The 20,095-nt window shown below is 35.3% G+C and overlaps 1 protein-coding gene and 1 pseudogene across 7 annotated transcripts in view; one reads left to right on the top strand and one right to left on the bottom strand.

Moving 5' to 3' along the window:
* The window catches only part of PLEKHA5 (pleckstrin homology domain containing A5), a 191,266-nt gene extending 184,226 nt beyond the window's left edge, over positions 1–7,040 (top strand). For all 7 annotated transcript variants that reach the window (XM_039882571.1, XM_039882568.1, XM_039882566.1 and 4 more), the window contains 5 exons: positions 144–284; positions 719–843; positions 2,587–2,732; positions 4,087–4,189; positions 6,167–7,040. In XM_039882571.1, coding sequence (XP_039738505.1) covers positions 144–284; positions 719–843; positions 2,587–2,732; positions 4,087–4,181 — 507 coding nt within the window. In that variant the 3' untranslated portion in view covers positions 4,182–4,189; positions 6,167–7,040. The remainder of the gene's footprint in view (positions 1–143; positions 285–718; positions 844–2,586; positions 2,733–4,086; positions 4,190–6,166) is intronic.
* A 12,730-nt stretch (positions 7,041–19,770) lies between these two features.
* Positions 19,771–19,890, bottom strand: LOC120618643 (uncharacterized; annotated as a pseudogene).
* Between the last annotated feature and the right edge of the window lie 205 nt (positions 19,891–20,095).

Below are 20,095 nucleotides of genomic sequence, written 5' to 3'. Positions count from 1 at the left end.
TATATGTATGTGTATCCTCTGTTGATTTTCATAAGGAAACTTCCTTGTCAGTAAAGATCTAGTTTTTTTTTTTCAAAATTAACAGGTGCCATCTAAATAGCAGTATAGTATGAATCTAAGAATGCTATATATCTTTTGGACAGACTCGAAGGAAAGATGACAACATTACGGAACTAGACCCTGTCATTAGAGAAAATGACGTAAAACCAAACCATGAAACTCCTGCGGCAGAAATCGTTCGACTAAAAGAAGCTGAACCTCAAAATACGGATTTCAGCAAAGAGGTAGAGAGGTTATTTAGGACAGATATTCCAAAGGGGTAGATTTTTGAAGATTAGATCAAGTGGTAATATTTCATTCTGTCACAGATGCCAAAGATCTAAGTGAAATGATCAGTTTTAGATAATTTGGTTGATTTAAAACTTTAATAAAAGACCAGTCAAGGCTGGAATTAATTATTGTTAACCCAGTTAGAGAATTTTACATCCCAAAACAACTAGCTAATAGCAATGTGCTTCATCCCTTTGGCTAAATAACTTTTTATCCCAATAGTGAAGAATGTTAATATTTTTAATATACTTGAATCTAAATTTATATTTCATAGACATTTGACAGGGTATGATTTTTTAATAAACTTTTATTTGAAATCATTTTAGATTGTCTAATATTAAATGTGGTGTGAAAGCTTTGAAAAAGAAAATTTTTCTTTATTCTTTAGTTTAAAAAAACTGAAAATGTTTTTTACGAAACACATTTCAAACCTGAGCCAAATGGAGTAAATTCTGAGGAAGTGATGGATAAAGAAAGAAACAAAGAAAAAATACCTGAGGCTGTTTCATACAGGTAATCATTAAGGAAAACAAATAATCAAAAGAATCATTCACAAATTTGTATAACTGCTTAAAAATGGTGAACTTTGGAGTCAAAAAGTCCTAGATCCCAGTCCCCATATAGCTACTTAGGAATTGCAGGTCTTAAGCAAGTTATAAAACTTTCTTACGCTGCAGGTTTCTCACTTGTAAAAATAGGGACATTGGTAGTATCTGTCTCACGAGTGTGTTTTAAGGATTAAATAAGAAAATAATGTATAGCACCTAACACTGCCTCGTTAGCACCTGTGAAGTATTCAATAAATACTTTTTTTTTTAAATGCCAAAGGCACATAAGCTGTAGCAAAGTAAGCACCTCAGCATTGCCTACATAATGACATACTTTAATCAGAAGTCTAAGTTGTCTGATAAGTGTTCCGGAAATTACAGTGATTTGCTATTTATTTTTTAGCTGTGTTTGTTATCTAGCCTTCTTAAGCGTATATCTTCACTCCACCTTCCCTTAAAAAATTACCAGTGCTGGTAAAGAGAAATGCTATGATATAATGTTATTAGAAATGATTTCATCTCTTCAATGAATAGCATGATTGAATTTGAAAAATATTTGGCAATAGCTAATAAAAAAATATCTGCTGAATTTTTGTTAATAGGCATAGATTGAAACACATCCAATATATTAAAACTCTGTGCATTCATAATGATCCAACAACAACAAAAAAATAATTTGTTGGCCAATCTGGGCGATGTTAAGGAATTGACTTATTATTCCAAAACTTAATACATACAGGGAAAGAATCAAATATTTATCTCGCCTTTCCCAAACAGTAGCCGAAGAGTTCATGAGGAAATATTTTCCTATTTAGAATAATTTCACTCAATTAGGAATGAGAAACTTAGACTCTAACTGCTTTCCTAACCCTAAGGAAATAATGAAATTGAATAATATCCCTCAGCAGCCGCTAAAGCTGTTAGGTGAAAAAAATCTGAGAGGGAACTTTCAATGAATGGATCAAGCTGATAACCCCTGAACTCATTGATCGTTTTTAACATCATGGAAAGTGACAACGTGTTAATGCAATAGTGCATGACACCACCTGATGAAATATTACTTGCCTTCCTTCCCCCAAAACTTAAATCTGACCAAGCCTCAAAATCATAGCAGTTTATTAAAGATATAAGGAATACAATCATCAAAATCTAGAATATGGTAAACTATGCAGGACAGATAAACCAGGTTCTTCACAGATAAGTGGCAGAGACTTAAAGGGGTGTGTGGGGTGGGGTGTTTTAGATTAAAGTAGAGTTTAAGACACTTGTCAGGCAAATATACTGTACAGTCTTTGGATCCCGATTCAAATATAACAATGATATTATGAGGCAGTCAGGTAAATTTGAACACTGATTGTATATTTGGTGGGTATTATAGATACAAACTAAAGTATTTACAGATTAAATGATATATCTGGAATCTGCTTTAAAAATAATTTGGGGGTTTAGATGAAACAAAATTGGCAAAATGTAGATAATTATTGAAGCTTGGGGCATAGGTTTCATATTATTCACTCTAATATGTTTTATGTTTGTAATTTTCATAAGAAGGGAAAAAAGAAAAGATCAATTGCAAGCAAATGTTAGATGTAAAATATAGATGATGGCATCTTTTCTATACGGTTAAAAAATTGTTTATAACAATAAATTGGAAGAAAAAATTAATAGCATTCTATAATAATTTTTAAAATGTCACTATTTTCATTAGCCCTCAAGATGAAACACAGATCACAAATCATAAATCAGAAGGCCACTCTGAAGAAGATACAAAGGACAGTATTCATGAGCAGGAAGAAAGTGTTGTTTCTTATGAACTAACTCCTGAGGCTTCTAGAGGGAACCAAACAATGGCAGGTAGATATTACACATTTCATGAATTTCTCACTGGTGCTTCCTCTGAACCTCTGAATTTATTTCCCATGTAGTGATTCTAGCAAGAAAGCCACTGAAGTATTTTGATTACAAATTAACCTTTTGCCTTTCCATAAACACCTTCAGGAGGGATGCAACTGGGAAAAGGAGGAAAGGGTGACCTCTGTCAACCCAACCAGATCCACACAGATGCTGTTGTGGCTTGGAATCAGTTCATTCATTTTTGCTTTTGGTTTTGCTTTTAATCTTAACACATACCATAAATTTTTTCTAATAAGAATATCCTTCATTACTTGGAAAATTTACCCGTTTCTCTGAGGCTGGATTCTCAGTGTTCACAAACCCACCACTTTGGGATCTATAGAAGACTGAAGATCTAAACTGGCAGAACGGATTTGTTTGTTCTCACTCCTATTATAGTAATGGATTATAATCCACATCTGGGGTTTTCTCTGATAATAGAAGATTGTCATCCATAGCATGTTAAAAATTAAAATTTTCTATGCTCTTTTTTGATATTTTTTGGACTCTTCATGTATCTTTTTTTTTTTCCTTTATTTTTCTTGAGGATTTTTGGTGAGGGATGGGTATAGGGGGTCATTACCACTAGTGCATTTAATCAGCTTTGTTTCTCAAAAATCATTCCTAGCAATCCTTCCTCCCATCCCACCCCATCTCCCAATCATTTTTCAGAAAGGTAACTACAATGATGTTCATTTATTCAGGATTGTTCTTAGGTAGAGCATTGTCTGTGTCATATATATATATGTATATACATGCAAATTTACATCATCGTGTCCCCTTGTAACCAATATTAAGCACTCTCTTTTCCTTTGTCTCTATCTTTTATAAGGTGATATACACAGAAATTCTCACTTTTTTTTTAAATTGTCACTGACAACTCTCAATTATTGTTGTGGCAGGTCTCAGTCAAAGTGGTGTGTTAGGTATATTAAAAGCACAACATCTGTAGAGTTTAGTTGCATGGAACTAAAAAGGCTTTTAAGAGTGAGACCCGACAAGAGTAATTCACTGATAGACACCTGAAAATTGACTTCAATACAAAACAAAAAAAAAAATTTTTTTTCTTCAAATTTTATTAAGATATAATTGACATGTAACATTGTATAAATTTAAGGTATACAAGGGGAAAGAATGCTTAAACAGTCTTCAAGAGACATTTTATACTGAACAGTCAGTTCCCAGATTATTAAATAACAGAACCCAAATACAACTAATTCCTTCTCGAAACGTGTTCTTATTGTGTGGGGTCACAGCATTAGATTTTCTTCCCCAAGTGTGTCTTAAAGATTTTTATTTTCTTGGTATGTTTTAGTGAAAAGTCTGTCCTCGTCGCCTGAGTCCTCAGCATCACCGGTTCCATCCACTCAGCCGCAGCTCACAGAAGGATCACATTTCATGTGTGTGTAGTCTCAGAAGTACGTTTCCCTTTGCATTTGTACTTTACCTATAGAATTTCTGACTGGAATTTTATTCATTTGTTAGTTTAGTGAATAAAAACAGATTAATTTTGGACTGTGGGTTATGGATAGTTGGCAGAGCTAGTAAGTAGGCCATGTATTTGAACCATGAGCAGTAACTCACATTTCCAACATTGGTCCTCCCAGTGATTTGCTACGTGACAGCATTTTCTCTGTCTCTTATTTCATCATCTTTAAAAACAGCAAAAGTTAGAGGGTATGTATGGCCTGTGCCAAGACAAGCCTCACAGTGTTTTGCAGCTGTGTTCCCACTTAATGTTCCTTTCCATAGTCAGATCTGAGAATTCTGTTTAAGTCATTACATGTTGATTGAGTAATGTTTTTTATAGTTAGTGTGACATATCGACTGCATTGGGAGTTTGTTAATTATTTTAAAGGACAAAGAAATGTTTATGGTATGGCTAGATAGATGGAATATTTTAATCTTTAATATCTATCAAATTACTTCTAAATATAATATTAAGTCAGGGAGACAGCTACTAAAATAGCCATGGATTGGGACAAGGAGAAGGAGAAAGCCTTTCTTGAATAATGTTCTTTAGACCACAGTTTCAAAGCTGAAAATAATATCTTGTGGTCTTACTTTAAAATTTTATACAATCACAAAATTCTGCCTGCACTTTTGTACATAACACACTTTTTTCTTTCACAGTATCTATGAGATCTAGTAATGTTTTGTGCTTTGGGGTCACCACCAATTTCTGTGTTATACAATTAAAAGCAGAGAAAAAACTTAGGGACTTTATGAGCATTGTGACTAACACGTTCTCTAATTTTTAGATTCTCAAATAAGTACAAGTACTAACCTGACTACATTTATTCAGTAGTGCTTTTTTCCTAAAATCTACTTCCATTCATACCTTTTTGTAGCAGCTATAATCTGTGCCCTTGCTTTCAGCCAAAAGGATTTATGTTTAACTGTCTTGTCATATTTGTAACTTTTATTTGAGATTATGTCAACCTGCAGCCTAGAAGAGGGCTTTGTTTGCTGTCAGTTGGGTATCTATGCAGGATTGACATCCTTTTTGGAATTACAAACAACCTATTTGTTATAGTCTTACCTGTGTCTTGCCTCTGTCAGTCATATATTTAAACTTTTAACTTAATATGTTCAGAAATGACAGTTGCCATTAGTGACAGAATAACGGCAGACATAGGAATAATAAACACTATGCTCATTTGATTCCTGTACGAAGAGTCGATCAATGGCCTCTGTCTATCTTAGTGGAGAAATGTACGTTAAAAGCCACTCTCCTTATCTTTTGGTTCAATAAACAGGTTACAATTCATTGTACATAGACCATTCTGATAATAAAGAATGTTCACAGATAAAACTCGAGTACATTTCCAGGTTCCTTAAGTTGTTATTATTGGATTTTGTTCTGTTTTACTTTTATTCCAAGAGCCAGTGGCATTACATACTAGAATTAGGTATAGTTATTGCCAGATATTTTCCAGTCTTGTGGCTTGCAGCCACCACAAGCTAGTAGTAACACTCAAACTTATTTTATATCTTCCTATTGTTCATATGTCATCTTTCTAATAGTAATTTTGACAGAACTTAGGAAAGTTTTACAAATGACACTACTGTGTAGGTAGCTTAATATATTCTTACATATTATAGTGAAGTTATGCACATCTTTGCTCATCTTGTTGATCTTTTGGATTTAGCCACAAATTTGAGTACATTTTTATTCCGAATTATTGTTTAATTGTATTATGTTTCTTTGCTTTGTGAATTAAGCTTATGGAAATGAAGAGAAAAATGTCTTTTAATTGTATTATGTTTTAGGATTTTCATGGCCACGCTTGTCAGTTGTATTTGTTACAGAATGTCACCCTCAGTTACTTTAGGAAATGGTCGTTCATTAACTTGCAGTTGTCAAAGTAAATTTCCCTCTCTTTACTTTTCAGCTATACTGACTTCTGTTGAAACCATTCAAACTTAAGGACATGACCTTCAGCAATGTGAGAAGATATTGTACAGTATATTTTAAATCTATGAAATTCATAGTTCTGATGCTTTTGGCCACAGAGCATCACTTTATCACTTCTGGAAAATGTTTATTCCAAAACAGCTTTAATGGCTCATATGTACACTCTGTAATCTCAAGGTTATTATTCTGACACCAGCTTGCTGCTATGATTTCAGAGCACATAAGTAAAGGTGCTTTTTCCTGTGCGGTCTCAGCCAGAGCTTACATAGTTGCTGATATCCAGATTTTGATGTTTCTAAAGTCTAGGTGGAGTTATATTTTTTCTTTTCAGTACTTCAATTTAGTTATTTCCAATGAAGCTTGTTTTCCCTTTTTTTTCCTCTTTGTTCCCATTTCGGCTACTGCAATGCTTTGTTTCACACTTGATTTGTAAAAATTTTATATATATATATATATATTTAAAATATGCCATTTTATTATTGCTAAGTGAAGTATGTCCCGTTTTCTGCTATAATTATTTCTCAGTCAGATTGCAATGTCAGCAGTTACTGCCACACTCTTGTCAGCTTAAACACAAATGTTATCGCTTACTTTTTCTTGAAAAACAATTTAAAATGTAGGTATTTTGAAGTACTGGCCTTATACTTCATTGGAATAGATGTGTACAGCAATAAGCAGGTTTTCAAATCCAGTACTTAGTTTGTGTACAAATGTAATTATGTTCATTGTGTATATATTATACAATGAGCACATGTAATGTAAGTATTAAAGGCTACTTACTATTGTTTAAATGCAAATGTTCATATCTCATTTCTTTTTTATCATGTTAAATAAATGTTGATGTTCCTATATCACTCGCGTTAGAATTTTTGCTCTTTCCATCTAAAATGGAAATTCTGAAGCCCAAGAGACTTCTTGAAATTAAAAAAAAGGATCTGTTAATCTTAGCATCGTAGACAACATCATAAAAGGACCTTTTCTGTCATCTAGTTAAACCCTCCCATGTCAAAGTTAAGGAACTCGAGGCCCAGAGAGATAAATTAATTTGGCCACAATCACATTTCATTTAATGACGGAATTTGGACAAGAATATAGTTTTCCTGACTTTTCCTCTTAAGGCCATAAGCTCAACACCACTGGGCAAATTTAGTGTTATGAAGTCTTCTACACCTGTTTCTGTTTGTTTCCAAGTTGTAGAAGCTAGCTAGCTTCAAGCATCTGCAGTCTCGCTCTTCTCGGCGGATTGGACCTCGAGAGGGCATGTAGGGTAGAGGGTCATTTCTCTGACATGAGTAACCAGAAACCATTTCATCATAAGTAGGACCCTCAGAGATCATTTTCGCTTACAATTCATTCTTTGCAGATGTTCACGCTCTTCAGAATCAATTACGTTTTCTTTCCTCTATAATCTTTTGTCCATGCTATATATATTGTTCCCAGGGTACAAGGAAATTTGATGTTTTTGGATTCCTATATAAAATGGCTGAAACTCAATTGGTACTGGTCAGTGTTCCCTTTTTTTTTTTTTTGTAATGCTATATTAAAAGGACTTAGATTTAATTCAAAATGCAGATGTATAAAAATTCATCTACTCCCAAACAAACACACAAAAAGAAATGCAGATAAATACAGTCTATGTTATAAGAAGTGAATGAAAAGAGAGGCTAAAATGGAAGGAGAGTGTTTAGCTATCTGAATCCAAATAAACATGTTTACACGTATTAAACATGTTTAACCTTTATCTGAAGATGTGACATAAAAGTCTTCTCAAAGGAAATAGTCAACAAATTGTTATTTCCCTTTATTTACAATAAAGTCATTGTTGCAGATCTTTTGCCAGTGTATTGGGGGGACAGTTCTTTGTTTTTTGTTGGGGTTTTTCTTTGTTCGAATATTGTGTGTGTGGTGTATGTTTTGGCTTGGTTTTATTAAGCACATTGTTTAAACTATTTCAAGAAGGAAAACTGCCCCATACTGGGATACCTGGCTGCCTGGGGTTTGGAAAAAGCAGTCTAAAGTAGTTGTAACTCTTGTCAACATTTCAAAAAGCCAGATGAAAACCCTGTGTACAAACAGGAAGTCAGCCCAGGGACTTGTTACGGGATATAGTAAAAGGGACTAATAGTTCCTAAAATGTTTGAACTAGATCAATACTTTCTCACCTAAAGCTCACCTACCCAACTCCCCTTCTCTTATTGGAGAAGGGCTCAGAGAACCCAGGACATAGGGAGATCATGGTTAAGAAGGGCAAGTTCTCCAAGTGGGGGGATCTGTCACAAGAGCAACTTCTCAGGCATAGGAACAAGCACCAAAGTTTAGTGCATGCCCTGTTGGGTTGATTACTCAGTCATCACATTCAAGTCCCCACAGCTTACTTGCCTCCAGTTTATAGAAAGTTGAAAGTCAAACTCCTGTGATGGTCAAAAATTAACCATGAGCGAGCGATCTGCAAACTTTTTGCTTGCACATCCCCCCGGATTTTTTTCTTTTCATTCTTTGAACCTCTTTATTTTTTAAATTTTTATTATGGTGACATTGGTTAATGAAATCCAGTAAGTTTCAGGTGTGCACTGCCCATATTTAGATTTTTCTCTGTCACCACATATTTGACCCCTTTAATCCCCTACTTACCTACCCCCTCCCCCCTACCCTCTGGTAACCACTAGTCTATTGTCCATGTCCATGAGTCTGTTTGCTTATCCTGTTTGTTTGTTGCTTTTAGGTTTATATCCCACATATAACTGATATCATATGGTTTTCAACCTTTTCTCTCTGTCTTATTTTGCTTATCATGATTATCTCCAGGTCTATCCATGTTGTCGCAAATGGCAGTATTTCATCTCTTATGGCTGAGTAATATTCCACTGTATATATGTACCTCAGCTTCTTTGTCCGATCCAATTAAATCCAATTAAAAATATCCAAAAAAATATTTTTAAACATATACCCCTTTGCACGTTTTCAATTTGACATCTACAACTTTTCATAAGTTAAAATAGTTGAAAAAGGTGCAATTTTTAGCATATTGTAAATATTGCCTTTAAAAATAAAACTGTTAAAAGTTTATTTTTATTTTTTTTATGACATTGGTTAACAAAATCCAGTAAGCTTCAGGTGTACAATTTAACAGTAAGGCACATATATATTGCATTGCGTGTTCCCCTACAAGTTTTATAAAAACATTCAACAGAATCTAAATATTGCTTTGATACTTTCATCCATATTTTAAAAATGCAAACAAGTTTTTTAATAGCAAACTTTCTCTCCTTGAACTTATATTTCCATTTTACTTCCCCAATCATACTTGATAACAACAGTTTATGATATGTCAAATTTAAGTATTTCTTATTCCAACCATCTCTGTGAAATCTTGTTGCTGGGCCATTGCAGTTATTTGCTTTCTCACCATCCTAGAAGATTTTACACCCTGAGGTCCAAGAGCAAGATTCAGAGAGGTAACTTTTTCATGTGTAGAGGAGAAAGGAGCTAATGTGAAAGGGGAGCCTTGACCTCAGGAAGCTTGGGGGGGCAGTCTGTTCTAGGCAGCAGTTTCATATTAAAGATAACAATCTAGATACTGCATCCAATGAAATCGTCCTAGCCCTGATTCAAAGACTGCTGCCCTAAAGTAGCCATTAAAATATGTAAGTTTATTGATTTATGCATATATATCACTTTAATCATATAAAGGCTCTATATAGATTTAACACATGGCAGAGGAACTTATTATTGAACAAGTTTGAACAAGTGTATGAATATATAAGGAGTAAATCGATTCACTTAATGCAGAAACAAATTACTTCTTGCTATCCTAAAGTAATTTGGAGCTTTCCCAGAATTCTCTCAAAAAAATGGATGACATCTTTTATCTGTAGGCTGAAAATTAATCTTTGAAGTGTGTGGCTTGTATTGGTAAAGCAGAAACTTAAAATATTTTAAGTTTAACTTTTAAATTTAACTTTAAAATTTTTTTTATGGTGACATTGCTTAACGAAATCCAATAAGTTCCAGCCGCACATTTTAACAGGCATATATATATTTACACTGTATGTTCACTTCCTATAGTTAGATTTCTTTCTGTCACCACATATTTGACCCCCTTTACCCCATCTACTTCCCCCACCCCCCTCTCTACCTTTAATTTTAAAATAATTTACAGTGAAAAGTTAACCTAAGACATAAGGTAAAAGACTGTGTCAGAGGCAGTGGGGGAATACAGCAAGACTGTTTCATGTAATTCAAGCCAAGGACATTTAAGTTTAGAACTCCCGAATTATGTTCCTCACAAGCTGACTGCCTCACAAGCTACTGGAAAATTCCTTATGTTCTCTATTAACCAGGTTCAGAAAAGCCTATCCGGTCTACTTGAGCGAGGACTCATCATTCTAGCTGCTTCCTAGGGAGGGGTCATTCTCAGTTCTCCCAGTGCTGGGAAACAGTATAGGCAGAATGGGGGAAGGGACCCTCTACCACCTCTGTTGCTAGGAAACCTGAGCCCCCTGCAGACCCTTGTTACTGATCTGGCCCTTTTTGTGTACTGGTTGGAAGCACCGACTCTGGCACTAGATTGCCTGGGTTCAGACCCAGCTCTGCCACTTAACTAGCTATGTACCCTTAGACCAAGGTACTTATCCTCTCTATGAGTAATTTTTTCTAGATATCAAAAATTGGTCAACTAATTGTTATTATTACACTCTAAGGCTGTCATAAGGACTAAGTGAATTAATGTGTTGAGTGTTCTAAACAGTGCCTGGCACCATGTAAATGCTCCCATTATCTGTGACTAAGGGCTAACTTTAGTTTCTAAATTGATGAGGGCACTATTAATTACCTTGTTTGAGTAGTGTTTGTTTTCAAACTGGATCACAGTTGGGTAGCATTGAAATCACCTAAGAGGCGTGTTAAAATACAAATAACAGCCTCATACCTAGAGTTCCTAATTCCATCATTCTGGAGTATGTTGCAAAAAATCGAATTCTAATTCTAACAAGTTCCCAGGTGATACTAACGTTGATGCTCTGGGGACTACACCACTGGCACATAGTAAGACTGGAATTTTTGCTTCATTTTTGTGTAATGGTATAAAATAAGGGTAAATTCAGGAGTTTTTATCTACAAAGGTATCTACTAAATGTAGAAAAACTGACTGCAGCAGCTCAAAAGATGTTTCACCCTGAGGCCCAAAGGGATGAGGGGTGGAGTTACTTGAGAGAATCCCTTACTCTCTTTTCAAGAGACAAAGCCAGCCTTAGTGTAGGCAACCCTTCAGGGACTGAGCCGGAAAATAAATATTCTAAAGGCACTGTCTTATCACTCCACTGTTTTGCTCAGGCTCTCACTGGCTGAACCCAGTGGGATTCAGAGGTCATAGGAGTTGTGTTGGGTGTGGCCGGGAACTCTTGGGGGTTTCAAAGACCTTTTCAGGAGATCCTTGAAGTTAAAACTATTTTCATAACAGCAAGGTGTTATTTGCCTTTTTCACTTTCATTCTCTCAAAGGAGACTAGTGGAGTTGCCAAAGGCTGTCTGACCTGTGGTACTTCAGCAGATTGAATGCTGAAACAGATGTGAAAATCTAGCTTTCTGTTAATTCAGATAGTAAAGAGATTTACAAAAACGGAAAGCAATGTTTTTTATTAAAAAGTATGGTATTTATTTTAACGTAATGAATTTAATGTTATTTTAGATGAACGAGTAAATATTTTAACATTTCTTAGCTTCAATTTCTACTACAGTAAATACCAATGGATAGTTGGTAAGCATGTGAGAATCCTGAGACCCAAAAGTTTGAGAACCTCCCCGCATACAGTCCATACAAGTCAGCCTCCTGTTACAAGGCACAGCTAAAAAATAGGAGATCCAGTGGGACAAATAGAAGATATCAGCAGCCCATTTTCCCCAAGGAAAAAATGCTGCTTGCTGATAACTGCTTGCAAAAATCATGGCATCTCCTTTAATTGAAAGCCCCAGGCTCAATGCCATCCAGAGCCTGTAGGCTTCTCTTGGGTCCTGGAGGCTGTGAATCATTCACGGAAAATGCTTCAGAAAGGCAGTGACCAGACATGCAAAGGTCTAGAAAGGCTGTGTCAGCTTCCACAAATACTTTTGGATCCCCTCGATCCCCAAGTGTATTTGAATTTTGAAGTTAGTCTTTGTGCCCAATTCAAACTTCCCTATTCTCGTTAGCCCAGGTAACTACAAAAACAATTAAAAATGGGTAAGTGAAGACATGTTATTCTATGTCAAAATGGAGTAGCACCCATGAAAAAAATCCATGTCATTATCCATTCAAATTACACCATTTGAAATATGTGATTTATACAGAGACATTTGTGTTATTTATAAGAAATTGCTATTTTCTACTTCTTAGCTGACTGGTTCTACCTAACATAAGAAAATGAATAACTCATTTCTTTGTATTTGAAGTAGCAACTAAGCTGTCCAGAAACTCGTTCAAGGTGTGCCCTAAGTAGCAGATGCTCAAAGTTCCCCAGCTCTTTTTTTTTTTTTTTTAAGAAATAACGTATCTAAGTTATTACCAACTGTGTTGGGGTTGTGGAGGCATCTGGAAACTGCCAAAGGGCAGGCCTGAGACAGAGCTCATGCCTGTTATATCCTACTGGAAAGTGCCAGGGACATAAATGGAGTTGCTAGTGTTTCAACAAATTGGCCCCTCACCATATTCCCCAAGACTGCCACCAAGCAGAGATGAGGGAAAGGAACTGATTCCAGTATGATCAGTAGTCTCACTTGAAATTTGAAAAGAAATACAAGCATTCAATAAAGATACGAACAGATGCTCATCTGTGGCAATCAAAGACAAACAAATTAAAACAATGAGATACAGTTTTTTAACCCATCATTTTGGAAAATGGTGCAAAAAAAGTGATAATGCAATATGGCATTGTGCACTTCAAAATTGGTTAAAAGGTAAACAACACAATGTTATGTCAGTTATATCTCGGTGAAGCTGGGAAAAAATTAAGAAGGTAGATCTCATGTTAAGTGTTCTTACACACACACACACACACACAAAACCTGCAAAGGGACAGAAGGACACTGGGAAGTTTTGGATGTCTATTACCTTGATTGTGGTGATGGTATCATGGGTATTTGCATATGTCTGAACTCATCAAATTGTGCATATTAAAGTGTGTGCAGTTCTTCATATCTCAATTATACCTCAGTAAATCTATTTTTTTTAAAAAAGAGTGATAATATCCAGAGTTAGCAGGTATAGAGAAAGGGGTATATTCATATGAGGTTGGTGGGAGTGTCAAATGATAAAACCTTTCAAAAGCATTAAGAACTCATGTTCTTTGATCAGCAATTCTACTTCTAGGAATGTATCTTAAAGAAATAATCCAGTGAGTCTTATTTTGTTAGTAGTTTAAGGGGTCCCTTTATCTCATGCCATAAGAAGTCCCAACAGGGGGAGCCCAGGGCTGGTTGGAAACTCAGGAATACTCTCTTCTTGCTCTACCCAGGAGGTGTTATCAACTGCTTCCATTTCTGTCTCATTTTCCAGAACTAAATGACTTGGCCAGTGTCCGGGTAAGCAAGGAATTATCTTTCCAGCTTTTGGAATAGAGGAGGGCGGTGAGAAGCAGGTCGACGTGGGTGTTGAGTGAGCCAAGCTGCAAAAAATAGCCCACAGCCTACATGTCCACCTGTAGGAAATTGATTAAATAGAGAATGTGCATTGTATGCAGCCACTTATTGTGGTACGGTTAATCATGTTCATTGTGTGTGTGTGTGTGTCTATATATGTACATATATATGTATTTTTTTATGTTCACTATATTTAGTGAAAAAGGCAGATTATAAAATAATTATTTCACAGGATCCCGTTTTGCTAAAAATACATGTGTATACTATGCATTCACAGAAAAACCTGATATACATGATAATGTTAATTCTAGATCTTTAAAGATTTCTATATTCTCTTAAAAAGTAAAATCTCAAATAAATTTTTGACAATCATGTCTTAATTTTAGAATAAAAAACATTTTTTAAAATATTCATTTCTAAGTTCTCATTAGATGTGAAACAGATTAACTAGTCGATTAAAATTAACTTGAGAGGCCTCCTGCCCCCGCAGAGACCTTCATATCTTAGCCATAAAACTTCCAAGATTGATTCAAAGCCAAATATAAGGAGAAAATCATAAATAAGTCATTTTGGAAAATACAGTTATTTGCAGTCTGTTACATTCCACCTCTTTTTCTAAGAGAACAAACTCCAGCATATTCTCAATCTTCTGACCAAAGCTCAGTCAGCGAAGCCAAATGAGAATTGTTTCAGGATTCAGCTCGGCTCAAAATCATGAAGAACCTGGTTCTGAAGAAAAACTGATCTGCATGCCAAAAAGAAGTCCTGGGTGAGTACGCTAAGTAAAAAGTTATTCACATTGGTCCGGTAGAATTTGATACTATAAATATGTCATTTCCAAAGAAATCTCAGGAACAGCAACATGAAACACAGGGCTCTCCTTGGAGTTCAAGTGGTTTCCTTTGTTTGGCTACTGATAGGAGGTTCATAAGTAACATAAGACATGGTAATAAACGATTTGCAGTTACATTTCGAAATCAAATCTAGCCCTATTTTCAAAATTAATAGTATAAATCTATCTTGTCCAAAAATCCTAAACTTTTACCCTAACGCTATCTGGACCAAAACATTCAGGAAAACTCAAAGGAGGTCTATAATTGCTTTCAAAGTGACAGTAATTGATTCTCATAAGATTCCTGTGGGCAAACCATAGGAAAATCAGAGTATATACTTTGTAAAAAGAATATATAAACTATGGTCTCTACCTCCTTTTACAAAAGTAAAGAAGATAAAAATTTGGAAACAATAAAGATATAAACATGAGGATTGGGGGCAGAAAGGAGCAAGGACCAGAGAGTAGATCAAACTGAAGCTAAGAGAATAATGAAGGTCAAGGGCACTCAAGGACAGAGTTCACTTAGCTTCATAAAATGGTGAGACCTAAAGACTATACTGTTTAAAATCGAATTTTAAAATGTGCCTGACTATCCATGTTTTCTAAACTATCTGCATTTCTTAAACCTAGCTGATCAACAGAATCATTTGGGGATTTTATTTTGTTTTAATATAAATTCCTGAACCCCACCATCCCAAATTTATGATTCATTAAGTCTGGAGTCTATCCAAAGAAGCTGCATTTTTTTAACCATTACATTTTTTTAGATAAACTATTAATAAGCTGTAATTTATTAAAATAAAACATACTATTTTAAATGTATAGTTTAGTAAATTTTTTTTGGCAAATATGTTATACCCATGTTACCTCTACCACAATCAAGGTATAGACCATTTCCATCTGATGAGACCTCCAAATCTTAGCCATAAAACTTTATAGATCTATTCAAAACTAAATAAAAAGAGAAAACCATAAACCCAAAAATATGATATCAATTACTGAGAGAGTCATTTTCAAAGCTCCAACTAAAATTGTGGTTATGGATTATCTCTCCTTTTTGGTTCAGTCAGGTTTTTCTTAGTAAATTTTGAAATTTTGATATTCGTTACATGCATATTTAGGATTGCTATCTTCTCAATGAACTAACTTTTTTGTTATTATGAAATGTCACTTTTTAACTTTACTTTGATATTAATATAGCAACTTTAGCTTTTTTTATAATTAGCGTTTGCCTGGTATATCTTTTTCTACTCTTTTTACCCCATATGTGTCTATATTTAAAGTGCATTTCTTATAGATAGCACAATAGTTGGGCCTCGCTTTTTTATTCAATCTGACAGTCTGTCTCTTAATTGGATTGTTTTGACTATTAGCATTTAATGTAATTATCAATATGCTTGCGTTTAAATTGCCATCTTGCTATTTGTTTTCTGTCGTCCCATCTGTTCTTCAGTCCTCTTTTCTTTTTTTCTTCTTTTGAATTGAGTGCTATCTCTGCTTGGAATTTTCCTCCTTTTACCATTGTGGGGTAGCGGGTGCGGGGGGAAGGGAGTAGAGCTTGCCTTATTTGTTTCTCTTCTCTTAGGGATCACAGTCGTGTACTGTTTGTTGTCCAATGTCTGAAAACAGTTTTCATATATTTTGTCCAATTTTCCAGTTGTTTACACAGGGAGGGTATATTCAGTCCCAGCCACTTCATCATGGTCCAAAATTAAATTCTGGAATATATATTGTAAAAATATCTAAAGTAGGTCCAAGATGGAGTCACTCATGCTACGCCTCAAGTCAGCAAACCAAAACTTAACCACATTTCTATGCTCAGCTCTCCCAGAAAAGGAAGGCCTAGGCCAACCAATCAGCATTTGCCTGCTCAGCACAAGTTACCTAACTCAGCACTCGAGTTCCCCTTTACCCCATATAAAGAAAGTAGTCCTGCTTTAACCTATCAGCAAGTGCCTAGTATAACTTCCTTGTTCCCCTTAGCTTTGGTCTATAAAAATCTCTCACCTTGTACAGCTCTTCGTAGCTCCTTTCTGTCTGGTAGATTGGATGCTGTCTGATTCATGAATGCCTGAATAAAAGCCTACTAGATTAGTCAATGGTGGGAAAAATTTTTTAAGTGTTTAAATTTAAGTTTAAATTTAGAATTAATTACAAAAATATACCTGTTCATCAGGAAAAGACTTCTAGAACTTATTTGTCTTTTAATTCATTCAATCAAGTTCTATTGAATACCTATTAAGTGCCAGGCACTCTGCATGGCTCTTAGAGGTACAATTATGAGCGAAAATGGGTATGGTCTCTGCAAACTTCCAGTTTGGGGAAGGAGGAACTAACTTTAATTCAATCACATGATTATGTGTTCTGGTGAGTGCTATAAAGGACAGAATGCTGTGCTATGAAAGCATATAAGAGACGTGATCTAGCAGGTGTGGTGATGGCAGAGAAAACTTTCTCAAGGAAGTAAATTTGATGAACTGAGATCTGAAGAATGAGTAGGAGTTAATTAATAGAAAGGGAAGAAGCAAAGAGCTTAAGATAAAGCTTTGGAGGTAGAAGGAGCCCAAAATCAAGTCAGGCCTGATTGCAGTTTTTAGCCTTAAAGAAGTGGAAAACTTCTGAGGTATTTTAAGCAGGAGATTGATATGATCGGATTTGCCTTTTGAACAGGTAGCTGTCATTTTTGTATACTCTTACAATGAGAAGATTCCATTGTACTGAAAATAAATGGACTAGGACATGTTTCAGCATGAAAACGTCACACTAATACAAGATTAAGTGGGGTGGGGTGCGGAACAAATGTCAGAAGGATGTATACAATATGATTTCATCTATATGAAGCATTAAAATATTCAAGAAAATACACACACGAGCACATATTAATATTGTAAAAGTATAAAGATATGTAAGGAAATTAATACCAAAGTACCAAAGTCAGGATAGTAGATGCTTGTATTTGTAATAATTACAGATAGAATGAAGAAAGGGTATTATGAGAGGGACACAATCATATGTATTTTTATTTTTCATATATATGAGTTGGGAACATGAGTATACATTCTTCCGTATTCCTTTTGTATATCTGAGATACTTTTTAAATACCACTTTACAATATGAAGAATGGATTGGGAAAATCAAGAATAAATAAGGAATAAAAATAATAGTTGATATGAAAAGGCTACTAGGAAATCATGATAGCAGTGTACTTATTTGACTGGTGAAGTGATAACAAGATAGGGGAAACTAGCTATGTTTGAGTGATATTTATATTTGAGAGATAAAACCAACAGGATCAGCATATGCTCACATCTGATCAATATGGCTTTCCTATTCATTTTATCTTGTAATACTTTATTGATTATATTTTTACTTTTATCCTCACTGTCACTATTATTTTCCACCTTGATTACTCCAACCTCCAAACTGAATGCAGATTTATCTCTTATTTTCAATCTACTTTCTCTATGTCATCATATCACTGCTCTATTTGTAAACCGTAATGATGGCCCTATTAAAACAAATGGTTATAAACTGCTTGTTATTAAGTTGTCATATAATATTACCTTTCTATACATCAATAACAATACTTCATGTGGTCTACCAGCTCATGCCAAACACTGCCCTATACATATCAACTAAATGTTTACATATTTACTAAATTTAATCTTCACAACAACCTGGTAAAGGAGGAACTATTATTTTCATTATTTTACGGATGAGAAAACTGAGATACAGAGAAGTTAAGGACTTGCCAAAGTTTTACAACTGGTGGGTAGTAGAGCCAAGATTAAAAAGCAAACAGGGTTGGCAAGATATGGAGAAATTGGAACCCTCATACATTGTTGGTAGCTTTGTAAAATGGTGCAGCCACTCCAGAGTGGTCCCTCAACAAGCTAAACATGACCCAATAATTCTACTACTAGGTATATACCCAAAAGAATTCAGAACAGATGTTCAAAGAAAAAGCTGCACACAAATGTTCATAGCAGCACTAGTCACAAAGCCAAAAGATGAAAACAATCCAATGTCCATCAATGTATGAATGGATAAACAAAATGTGGTCTATCCATACAGTGGAATATTATTCAGCCATGAAAAGGAATGAAGTACTGATACATGCTACAGCGGGGCTGAATCTCAAAACATTATGCTAAGTGAAAGAAACCCGATATGAAAGGACAAATATCATATGATTCCACTGATATAAAATATTTACAATAAATAGGCAAATTCACAGAGAGAAAAAGCAAATTAGTAATTGCCGGGGGCTGGGAAATAGAGAAAATTTTAATTTTCCCTATTTTAATCCCATACTTAATAAGTATGGGATTTCCTTTTGGGGTGATGGAAAGTTTTTGTTGGTTTGTTTTTGATGAAAACGTTTTGTAACTAGATAGTGGTGATGTTTACACACTAGATAGTTGCTAATGTACTTAATACCACTGAATTGCACACTTTAAAAGAGGAAATTTTATGTTACCTGTATTTTACAAAAAAAGAAATCACAGAGGACGTCGAGTCTGTGATTATTGTTAATTACAACAATCTTCTGACTGCCTATCGCCTCATATCTTGCTGCTTGCTCATACTTCATGGAATGTGGAGATCCAAACTGACCACAAAGATACATAGTTCCCTCTGCTTGGGACACTCCCTGCAGGCACTCACTCACATTCTTTCCCTTTTTCTAAGAAACTCCTCCTTACCCTTGATGCAGCTTAGACCTCAGTATTTCTAGAAGACTTTCTCAACCGAATCATCCCAGTTGGGATGAAAAACCCTCTCCTGTGCCCTCACAGCTTTAGCTTCTCCCCCATCATAGCACTTAGTAACCTTGTGAGGTCAGCAACTTTATCACCATTGTAGCCCCACACTTAGCAGAGCGCTTTGCACATAGCAAATATTTGCTGAATGAATAAGTATGTGATAAACGTTTGCTGTTTTTAATAATCAAATTTGATTATCTCTCTTTTCCCAAGGTTACAGGAATGTGGAATCGGGCCGATAGGGAAAGAGAATAATACGAAATGCATTAATTTCGTAAAAGTCTGGCCCTGGCTATAAGAGAGCAATACATTCAAATGGCAAGGTAAGACCCACCACGCTCTTCACCCCCACATAGAGCATTTTTTTTAACGCCCACAGCACCTGGTATTCCAAAGTGGTCTCCCATTCAAGTACTAACCAGGCCCGACCCCTGCTTAGCTTCCAAGATCAGACGAGATCGGACACGTTCGGGGTGGCATGACCGTAGACTCATGTACAGCATTTTGCCCAGAGCCATCAGGATAATTAATCTTGTCTTTTCCAATCCTCCCAGCAAGAATGTTGAAAGGGAGGTACTGAGCTGATACCCTTCACGGTGAGCCCGACTGGTCTCTTTTCCTTACCGTCATTGATTGAAAACAGACTTTGAGACTTAGTGTTGGCAGAATACTAAGAATGACCCCCCAGTGAACCT

The sequence above is a fragment of the Pteropus medius genome, unplaced genomic scaffold, assembly GCF_902729225.1.
Source record: "Pteropus medius unplaced genomic scaffold, Ma_sr-lr_union100, whole genome shotgun sequence".
NCBI lineage: Eukaryota > Metazoa > Chordata > Mammalia > Chiroptera > Pteropodidae > Pteropus > Pteropus medius.
Note: the sequence above shows the minus strand (reverse complement) of the source record. Positions and strands in the feature narration are given on the sequence as shown.